The sequence below is a fragment of the Dreissena polymorpha genome, chromosome 1, assembly GCF_020536995.1.
Source record: "Dreissena polymorpha isolate Duluth1 chromosome 1, UMN_Dpol_1.0, whole genome shotgun sequence".
Lineage (NCBI taxonomy): Eukaryota > Metazoa > Mollusca > Bivalvia > Myida > Dreissenidae > Dreissena > Dreissena polymorpha.
Genome location: NC_068355.1, coordinates 66,412,832 through 66,424,137, shown reverse-complemented (window position 1 = coordinate 66,424,137; position 11,306 = coordinate 66,412,832). Strand labels below are relative to the sequence as shown.

At 36.8% G+C, this 11,306-nt stretch overlaps 1 protein-coding gene across 1 annotated transcript; it reads left to right on the top strand.

Moving 5' to 3' along the window:
- Positions 1–229: 229 nt before the first annotated feature.
- On the top strand, positions 230–8,787 carry LOC127879345 (putative transporter SVOPL). The gene is made up of 8 exons (XM_052426157.1): positions 230–326; positions 3,543–3,620; positions 4,396–4,589; positions 6,177–6,266; positions 7,721–7,786; positions 7,877–7,942; positions 8,033–8,098; positions 8,761–8,787. Exons 1-8 carry the CDS (start codon positions 230–232, stop codon positions 8,785–8,787), a joined length of 684 nt encoding a protein of 227 aa, XP_052282117.1.
- Positions 8,788–11,306: the final 2,519 nt, after the last annotated feature.

Genomic DNA, 11,306 nt, shown 5'->3' with positions numbered 1-11,306 from the left:
GTCGTATACAGACTTATATTTAATGATAATTACTGTTAGGTACTTTCTTCATAAATTTCAGCCAAAACAGGCTTATACTTTATTATTATTAGCTAGCATTTTCTTAATAAATTTCATTCAATGAATCTTTATTTTATGTTGATATTTTAAGCATTTTCTTTACAAATTTTAGTCAAAACAGGGAAGCCCCAGAGACTTGTTTTCTTGCACGTACTGTGTAACGACCCTCATGGTATGGATTATGTGGTTTGGGACAGCCCTCTCCTACTACGGAATGGTACTGGCCAGTGCTGAAATCCTGCAGATAAAAAATGCCAACCAGTCGGGTGAGTACACCCAGCTTAATGCATTTGTGTAAAGTGTCATCCCAGATTAGCCTGTGCTGTCTGCACAGGCTTTTCAGGGACGAAACGTTCCTCTTTTGTGGTTTTGTATGCCCCCGGATCGAAAGATCGGGGGTATATTGTTTTTGGCCTGTCTGTCTGTCATTGTATGTGTCTGACTGTCACAAACTTAAACCTTGGTTAAACCTTTGCAATAACTTTTGCAATATTGAAGATAGCAACTTAATATTTGGCATGCAAGTGTATCTCATAGAGCTGCACATTTTTAGTGGTGGAAGGTTATCCTTCAAGGTCAAAAGTAAAAAACCCAATTCAAAGCGGCCCATTAGGGGGCATTGTGTTTCTGACAAACACATCTCTTGTTTTTGTTTACAGCAAGTCACTTCTAATCGAAGATCCAGTTAAGGTGGAAAATGGCATCTCTGATTAGTCAGTGTGGACTGCACTGGCTTATCTGGGACAACACATTATGTTCATGTACTTATCCCCATTTTGCCTGAGCTTGGCTCATTAAGGATATCTGGTGTGAAATAACATTACCTATTAATTGATTGAAATAGCACTCTTGAATGTGAGTCTTTAATTCTGACATGCTGGAAGAGGGGGTCAGTTTTGTTTTGTTGGGAAGACTTTGTGTACTTGCCAGTGAATCAGCAATTAAAACATTCTAAAACTCAGGTAATGTTGCAATTCAGAAAATCTTTTTGTCTGTAAAGCTGATCTGTCAAGTTAGTAAAAGAAGTTAATGTGACAATCTGAGGATGATTTTACAAAGCTAACCTTATTTTGCATTATTCATAGTGCCCTTGAAAGGCCCTTGCATAGATGGGAGTAGTCAATTAAGTGCTGTGATGTTACAAAGCAAAACTGCTGAAGTCTGTAATGAATGGACAGCTGTAGTATTTGTTTTTCATGTAATTTTGAAATCTAAATGATATGTAGGAATGATATTTAAAGCCTGAACGTTGTTGAAAGAATTTAACAGTCTCGAAGTTTCTTTGTTTTTTTTTACATTCTGAAGGCTCTTGGTCAAAAACACATTACTTGTTATCTTTAGGCACCTCTCATTCTAAGGAATAGTCCATGCTGTGTATGAACACATCGCTTTTTATCTTTAAGCACCTCTCATTCTATGGAATACTCCATGCTGTGTATGAACAAATCACTTGTTATCTTTAAGCACCTCTCATTCTATGGAATAATTCATGCTGCGCATCACTTGTTATCTTTAAGCACCTCTCATTCTATGGAATAGTCCATGCTGTGTATGAACACATCATTTGTTAACTTTAAGCACCTCTCATGCTATGGAATAGTCCATGCTGTGTATGAACACAGCATTTGTTAACTTTAAGCACCTGTCATTCTATGGAATAGTCCATGCTGTGTATGAACAGATCATTTGTTAACTTAAGCACCTCTCATTCCATGGAAAAGCCCATGCTGTATATAAACACATCATTTGTTAACTTTAAGCACCTCTCATGCTACGGAATAGCCTTGCTGTATGTAAACACATCATTTGTTAACTTTTAGCACCTCTCATACTATGGAATAGTCCATGCAGTGTATGAGCATATCATTAGTTAACTTTAAGCACCTCTCATACTATGGGATAGTCCATGCGGTGTATGAACACATCATTTGTTAGCTTTAATCACAACTCATACTATGGAATAACCCATGCTGTATAAAAAAAATCATTTGTTAACAATAAGCACCTCTCATACTATGGAATAATCCATGCTGTGTTTGAACACATCATTTGTTAGCTTTATGCACCTCTTATACTGTGGAATAGTCCATGCTGTGTATGAACACATCATTTGTTAGCTTTGATCACCTTGAATAGTCCATGCTGTGTATGAACACATCATTTGTTAGCTTTGATCACCTTTCATACTGTGGAATAGTCCATGCTGTGTATGAAACATCATTTGTTAGCTTTTGATGACTGTTCATACTGTGGAGTAGTCCATGCGGTGTATGAACACATCATTTGTTAGCTTTGATCAACGTTCATACTGTGGAATAGTCCATGCTGTGTATGAACACATCATTTGTTAGCTTTGATCACCGTTCATAATATGGAATAGTCCATGCTGTGTATGAACACAGTATTTGTTAGCTTTGATCACCGTTCATACTGTGGAATAGTCCATGCTGTGTACGAACAGAACGTTTGTTAGCTTTGATCACCGTTCATACTGTGGAATAGTCCATGCTGTGTATGAACACATCATTTGTTAACTTTGATCACCGTTCATACTGTAGAATAGTCCATGCTGTGTATGAACACATCATTTGTTAGCTTTGATCACCGTTCATACTGTGGAATAGTCCATGCTGTGTATTAACACATCATATGTTAGCTTTAAGCACCGTTCATACTGTGGAATAGTCCATGCTGTGTATGAACACATCATATGTTAGCTTTAAGCATCGTTCATACTGTGGAATTGTCCATAAGCGTGGAGAGATGCTGGTAAATGTTGCCTTGATCAGAAAAAAACAAGGTTAAATGCATATTCTTAAAGTGTTCTTGAAGATATATCTACACAGTTTATGGGAGTATATGCAAGTTCAATGTCAACTGTCTATTCTTGCAATACAAACCAACACATGGATTTGAAAATGGAATGTTATATAAAATTATGTAACATTCTCTATATGGCACTATCATCAAACATGTTTGACATCAGCTTAATTAATAACTACCAAGCTTACACAATCCTTACAACTCTACTTTTGTTTTGTTGAAGCATCAAAATTTTGTTTTCGATGTATGAACTGATCTGCACAGATTAATGAGGTTTTCCAAACAGTGTACATGTCATCTTGACATGAAGTCTTTTTTGCCGTACAGCAAAACACTATTTGCAATTTAATATAAACTATTGTAAATTTTAGCGTACTTTTTTTCTGAACTTTTATATAGTGGTGTTTATATATCAGAAATTGATTCTCACCGATTATCCAGATTAGCTCAGGCTAATCAGGGACAACACTTTTCGCATTTATGGTATTTTTAATAATTAAGGAAGTCTTTGCTTAGCGAAAATTTAGTTAAAGTGTTACGTTTAGTCTCTTATCAGCGTATGCAAAGGCTTATCTAGGAAGGCACTTAACACACATGCATTATGCCCTGTTTTCCCTGAGTGAGGCTCATTTAATGTGACAAGATAATCTTTAATTCAGGTGAAAAGTGCAAGTGTAACCTTCTCAAGAAAGATGACTACACCAGCATGATTGTCTCAACACTAGGAGAATTCATTGGTAAGTTTACAGCATGATTGTGTCAACACTAGGAGAATTCATTGGTAAGTTTACAGTATGATTGTGTCAACACTAGGAGAATTTATTGGTAAGTTTACAGCATGACTGTGTCAACACTGGGAGAATTCATTGGTAAGTTTACAGCATGATTGTGTCAACACTAGGAGAATTTATTGGTAAGTTTACAGCATGATTGTGTCAACACAAGGAGAATTCATTGATAGGTTTACAGACTTGGAATTGACTTGTACTCATGAAAAGTACTGGTTTGGTTGATAACTGCCTGTAACACAGGCAGCAGCTGAAACTTAGCTAAGCAGTTTGTATTGTAAAATTATACATTTCCGCAAAGTTTATAAAATCCCACAGGTACTTTGTTGTTAAAAAAAGTATTACCTATTGTGCTATTGTTATAAGTTTGTAAAACAACTAAACACATTATTATTTAAATAATTTGAAACTGCCAGCTATTCGAAGCCTGAACATTTGCATTGTGTTTTTGGAAAGACTAGACTAAATGCATGTGCCTAAAGTGACATCCCAGATTAGCCTTTGCAGTCTGCACAAGCTAATCAGAGATAACACTTCCCTCTTTTGTGGAATTTTTTGTTTATCCAGAAGACATTCTAAAGGAAAATCAATTGTAAACAGAGGGTGGTGCCCTGATTTGCCTGTTCGGACTACCCATCCAATCTGAGATGACGCTTTACACACAAGCTTAAAGCCCAGTTTTTCCAGAACGAACCTCCATTAATTTGATATGTAAACATTGCAGCCCTTCCACTGCACAAATGTCTCATTGATCTCGTGGGAATTCGGTGGACAGGGGCTGTCAACCTGTTTGGGTGCGGTCTTTTCTTCATTTTTCTTCAACTGCCAGTACCCATGACCGTGTTGACCGGCTTCATCTTCCTAGTCAGGGGTTGCTCTGCAGGGATGTTCAACTTTATCTACATTTACACATCTGCGGTAATCCTATAAGGCCCGTTCTGAAAAAACTGGGCTTAATTCATCTGCGTACAGTGTTGTCCCAGTTTAGCCTGTGTATTAATGGATTTTCGCTAAGGAAAGACTCTTTAAATAAACTATTGGAAAATGTTCTCCCTGATGAGCCTGTGCAGGCTACACAGCTATTCTGGGACGATATTTATGAGTAAATAATCCCAGTTTTCACAGATGAGACTCATTCACTCATTGAAGGTGATTGTTGAAGGTGTAATAAAAATGGTGCTGGAATTTATTTTCACTTACCGAAATTAATTTATATTTTGGGAATTTAAAAAAATTGTCCAAAAATGTAGATGCAAAAATATTCAGACATTACGGGTGTCAGCAAATTAAGGCATTGACAATCGGATGCGGGTTTGTAATATGTACATTGTATTAACAACTAATATCATCTGCTTATTAAATACCACGCCATATAGTATAATTTACTTTTACATATATTTGCACTTTATTAAAAATAATTTCTCATGCTCTTTTGTACAGAAAGTTACTCAATTGCTTGTTTTTACCAAACGTGTTCAAAGATGATCTTTTGATCGACCGATACTCCAGTAAGAACCCGTAATTAATGCACTTCAATAAAAAACTGAAAATGACCGATACTCCAGTAAGAGCCTGTAATTAATGCACTTCAATAAAAAACTGAAAAAGTATTAAATCTTTTTTTGCTCTTAAGTCGTAGTTTAACACCTTCAACTGTTTTTGTAGTAAAAGGGGTGCATAACATTCTAGTGCGTTTATTATTTGTCACAGTTATCACATTGGGGTGAAACCATTGTTTATTACCCATATACATGGTTATTTTTCCCAATGATGCAACTGATATGGTCCATTGTCCAAGTCATGCACGTGCTAGGTTTTATGACTATCCGGTCACACAACATATACCTTGTTTCCACTATAGAGGCCAAATTTAATGCTCACATTTGATGAAACATGGTCAGAATGTTTACATTGCCAGCACCTAGGCAATGGTAAATGTAGACCACATGCACCCTCAAACTAGTTCACCAGGTCAGATCTCGTTACCACTGTAGAATCCACATTTATGACTAAATTATTTTCAAACATTGTTGGTAAGTTGAATTCACTTCATTTGCATCCAAAAGCTAGATATCTCATGAAAAACATTGTTACCACTTTCATAGCTACATCTATGACCGAACTTATCTGACAAAATATATCTTAATGTGGGTCGAGTTAAGTGGAATACTAGTTCAATCCGTCATTTCTCTGACAATGTGTGTACATTATACTCAGGTGAGCACTCTTAGGCCATCATGGCCCTCTTGTTTTTTATTGTTTTCAGAAACATGGGTTTTGATTATTTTTGCTTTCACAGCAAGTAAAATTACATTATGTTAGAAGCGCATGATTCCACAAAAATCAAAACTAATTGACAATATTGAAATTACCAAACTCATATATATTTCTACTTAAGCCCCATTGTGTCACACCGGTCTTACTGACCATAACAATAACAATAACGTAGTGACGTAGCCATCTATGTATAGAATGACTAAAGCCCATCTTGCTTTCCCCCACCAGGTGTACCCAACCACTATACGAACTCTGGGCATAGGAGCCGCGTCTTCCTGGGCTCGAGTAGGTGCCGTGGTGACCCCTTTCCTAGCACAGGTACCTTGAGAATGCTTAGTTATGAATGATTTATTTTAACTCTTTTGTGCCCTTTTGTCATAGCTTCAGTGGACTAACCTGGTTTATATTTGAGTCTTGTTCTGGGAAAACAGGGCTTAATGCATGTGTGTAAAGTGTAGTCCAAGATTGGCCTGTGCAGTTCACATAAGCTATCAGGGACAACACTTTCCAATTCTATGGATTTCTTTTATTGTTTTAAGGAGTTCTCCTTTAACTAAAAACCCTGTCTAGGAAGACATTGTCATCCCTGATTAGCATGTGCCTAAAGTAGCCTGTGCAGACTTCCTGTTTTACCTGACCGAGAGTCATTCATTTTTTGCGAGCTTGAGTGTACTTAAGGACCAAAGCTGTGCATTGATTTGTCCCTTTTAATTTTATGTATGGTAAAGAACCAGTATTAGTGTATTTTGAAGTTAGTGAGATTTTACTTCAATAGATTTTTATACCCCCGCAAACAAAGTTTAGGGGTGTATATAGGAGTGAGCTTGTTTGTTTGTCGGTCGGTTGGTCCATATTAAGTGTCTGTTCTCTATATCAAGCAGTTTTCATCTGATCTTCACCAAACTAAGTCAGATATTGTATCTAGATGATGTCTAGGTCAAGTTCGAATATGGGTCATGCCGGGTCAAAAACTAGGTCACAGGGTCACTTATTGGGTTCTAATCATTGAGCATGGTGTCCACTCTCTAATTCTAGTATTTTTCATCCGAACTTCACCAAACTTGGTCATATGTTGTATCTAGATGATTTCTAGGCCAAGTTCGAACATGGGCCATGTCGGGTCAAAAACTAGGTCACGGGGTCATTAAGTGCGTTTTAAACATTGAGCATGGTGTCAGCTGTTTTTTGTGAAGATAACATGCAAAATATTCTGTGTCAATACAGCATGAGGTGGTATTCGTCACGTCTTTGACAAAACTCTAGTTATAAAATGACTGTTAGACTAAGAATGTGACATATTTAATTACATTTTTTCTAATCCTAGAATTTTAGCCCCTGTCGCATAAAGAGTTCCATCTTGCACAAAGATTCTATCTCATCAGGGAATGATCCTTTGCTGCCAGCTTTTAATGCATCACATATAGAAATATGTTTTTAGAAAGACAGTACATCAAACATTAAACTTAATGTGCCTCATTCTGGGAAAACAGGGCTTAATGTATATGCAAAAAGTGTGAAGTCCGCACGGCTAATTAGGGAAGACCCTGTCCGCTTTTATGTCATGTATCTCCTAGTGCAAATCCAAAAAGTGTCTGTGCGGACTGCACAGGAATATCTGGAACAACACTTGATGCTAAAACTAGTTTCCAAGAGCGAGGCTAATATGTGTTAAATATTCCTGCATGAATCTCTAGGTGCTGTTGGACACTTCCCTCACTGCTGCAGTATGGGTGTATGGCAGTATAGGCTTCATTTGTGCTGTATGTCTCTAGGTGCTGATGGACACTTCCCTCACTGCTGCAGTATGGGTGTATGGCAGTATAGGCTTCATTTGTGCTGTATGTCTCTAGGTGCTGTTGGACACTTCCCTAACTGCTGCAGTATGGGTGTATGGCAGTATAGGCTTCATTTGTGCTGTATGTCTCTAGGTGCTGTTGGAGACTTCCCTCACTGCTGCAGTATGGGTGTATGGCAGTATAGGCTTCATTTGTGCTGTATGTCTCTAGGTGCTGTTGGACACGTCCCTCACTGCTGCAGTATGGGTGTTTGGCAGTATAGGCTTCATTTGTGCTGTATGTCTCTAGGTGCTGTTGGACACTTCCCTCACTGCTGCAGTATGGGTGTATGGCAGTATAGGCTTCATTTGTGCTGTATGTGCAGTATGACTTCCTATAGAAACCAAGGGCAGAGAACTACCAGTATGTATAAGACTTCCGTTTATGCGCCTTTTTTTATGGAAACTTAAGGGACAAATCTCCTACTAACAAAATATGCTGTATGGACCAACAGTAATCATAGGACAAAAATGTGATTCAGTATAAATGATGTGTGTCATCTTAAAGAGCTCTTAAGAGAGGAGCTTTCCTAAAAAATGAATAATTTAGTGCGGGCGAAAACATAATTTTTTATAAATAATTGTATAAAGTAATACACTTGTGAAAATTGTTTCATGAATACTTCATTAAAACCTAACCACTAAGTGAGAATAATCTAAAATGTTGTTTAATCCCATCGATCGATTGATGATAACCTAAAATCAAGAAATCTATATTTGTTTCTTCCAGCAATCTGTATCAGTTGAAGTGGATTAGCTGCCTCAGTCATTGGGTATATTTGTTTCTTCCAGCAATCTTTATCAGTTGAAGTGGATTAGCTGCCTCAGTCATTGGGTATATTTGTTTCCTCCAGCAATCTGTATCAGTTGAAGTGGATTAGCTGCCTCAGTCATTGGGTATATTTGTTTCTTCCAGCAATCTGTATCAGTTGAAGTGGATTAGCTGCCTCAGTCATTGGGTATATTTGTTTCTTCCAGCAATCTGTATCAGTTGAAGTGGATTAGCTGCCTCAGTCATTGGGTATATTTGTTTCTTCCAGCAATCTGTATCAGTTGAAGTGGATTAGCTGCCTCAGTCATTGGGTATATTTGTTTCTTCCAGCAATCTGTATCAGTTGAAGTGGATTAGCTGCCTCAGTCATTGGGTATATTTGTTTCTTCCAGCAATCTGTATCAGTTGAAGTGGATTAGCTGCCTCAGTCATTGGGTATATTTGTTTCTTCCAGCAATCTGTATCAGTTGAAGTGGATTAGCTGCCTCAGTCATTGGGTATATTTGTTTCTTCAAGCAATCTGTATCAGTTGAAGTGGATTAGCTGCCCCAGTCATTGGGTATATTTGTTTCTTCCAGCAATCTGTATCAGTTGAAGTGGATTAGCTGCCTCAGTCATTGGGTATATTTGTTTCTTCCAGCAATCTGTATCAGTTGAAGTGGATTAGCTGCCCCAGTCATTGGGTATATTTGTTTCTTCCAGCAATCTGTATCAGTTGAAGTGGATTAGCTGCCTCAGTCATTGGGTATATTTGTTTCTTCCAGCAATCTGTATCAGTTGAAGTGGATTAGCTGCCTCAGTCATTGGGTATATTTGTTTCTTCCAGCAATCTGTATCAGTTGAAGTGGATTAGCTGCCTCAGTCATTGGGTATATTTGTTTCTTCCAGCAATCTGTATCAGTTGAAGTGGATTAGCTGCCTTAGTCATTGGGTATATTTGTTTCTTCAAGCAATCTGTATCAGTTGAAGTGGATTAGCTGCCTCAGTCATTGGGTATATTTGTTTCTTCAAGCAATCTGTATCAGTTGAAGTGGATTAGCTGCGGTATATTTGTTTCTTCCAGCAATCTGTATCAGTTGAAGTGGATTAGCTGCCTCAGTCATTGTTTATGAAGAATGCTCTTATACATTAACACATGCCTTCCAATTTGTGGTGCTCAACTTTCTAGAAACAGGACATAAGTAGAGCTGGAGAAATGACATTATCTTTGGTTATTGTAGCCTCAATCTGGGAAAACCTGGCTTAATGCATGTGCACAAATTGATGTCCAAAATCAGCCTGTGCAGTCTGCACAGGCTGATCAGACCCCCGTTTTGTATACGCTCGATTTTCATTAAGAAGAGACTCCCTTTAAACAAAAAATTACATAGAAGCGGAAAGAATAATAGTTAATTAGTCTGTGCAGAGTGCACAGGCTAATCTGGGATGATATTTATGCACATGTTTAAGCCCTGTTTTCTCAGATCATGGATAATTTGTAGTGCTCTACAATGATCCACTTCTGCAATAGTAAAGACATTCGGTGATACGAGAAAACTTTAGTACTACCATTTGCATGATTAAAACTGTAGAATGATTCTAGTCACGGTAAATTTCAAATTTAATTCTTAGGAAATTTAATTGTATTGTGGGGGAGATTGATTTGCCAGTGGCATTATAGATTAAAAGCATAAATGCTTAATGGCATAATGTGATGTGCTTGCATTAAAAATTATTGAATACAAAACTGTTGGTACATATAGTACAGTATTATATTAACAACTATTTATGTAAAGCTTTAATGGTTAATGGTATACTTTGATTTGCTTCTATTTGAACTTTTTTAATACCAAAACTGTGTGTACAGTACAGTATTATATATATAACTTCTTAGGTAAAGCTTAAATGTTTAATGGCTCAATCCAATTTGCTTTTATTTAAAATGATTCAATACCAACTTTGTTATAGTACAATGGTAAAACTATATATACAACTAGTTATGTTGATAACTGCCAAAATTATTGTTAAAAGGAGCAAAGACAACTATTCATTACAGAGCCTGATTTTGGGAGTTTATTGCACAACTGAAAATTAGCAAGTGTGTCTCTAGGAAAACTGGTCTTAATGCATGTCACTAACAATTAACGTCAAAATTAGCCTGTGCACTTCACCCAGGCTACTTAGGGACTACACTTTTCTCTTATAGAATTGTTAGTTTAAAAAAGTCAATTAATTTAAAATCTATAGTTTAGGCTTAAAGTTTTGGACTGTGCAGACTGCACAGGCTTATCTGGAATGATGCTTCATGCATTAAGACCGGTTTTTCCAGTGTGCAGCTTACATGTTATTTAATACTTGCATGAAGAATTCACATGTGTACGATATATTGAGAATTTCATGTTTTTACATACTGATACTTGCATGAAGAATTCACATGTGTACGATATATTGAGAATTTCATGTTTTTACATGCTGATACTTGCATGAAGAATTCACATGTGTACGATATATTGAGAATTTCATGTTTTTACATACTGATACTTGCATGAAGAATTCACATGTGTACGATATATTGAGAATTTCATGTTTTTACATACTGATACTTGCATGAAGAATTCACATGTGTACGATATATTGAGAATTTCATGGTTTTACATACTGATACTTGCATGAAGAATTCACATGTGTACGATATATTGAGAATTTCATGTTTTTACATACTGATACTTGCATGAAGAATTCACATGTGTACGATATATTGAGAATTTCATGT

Excerpts from the sequence above, each read along its gene's own strand:
- LOC127879345 (XM_052426157.1), top strand. The coding sequence starts at position 230 with ATGGTATGGATTATGTGGTTTGGGACAGCCCTCTCCTACTACGGAATG. Across the intron at positions 7,787-7,876 it reads GTATAGGCTTCATTTGTGCT|GTGCTGTTGGAGACTTCCCT; the intron begins GTATGTCTCTAG and ends GTATGTCTCTAG. Across the intron at positions 7,943-8,032 it reads GTATAGGCTTCATTTGTGCT|GTGCTGTTGGACACTTCCCT; the intron begins GTATGTCTCTAG and ends GTATGTCTCTAG.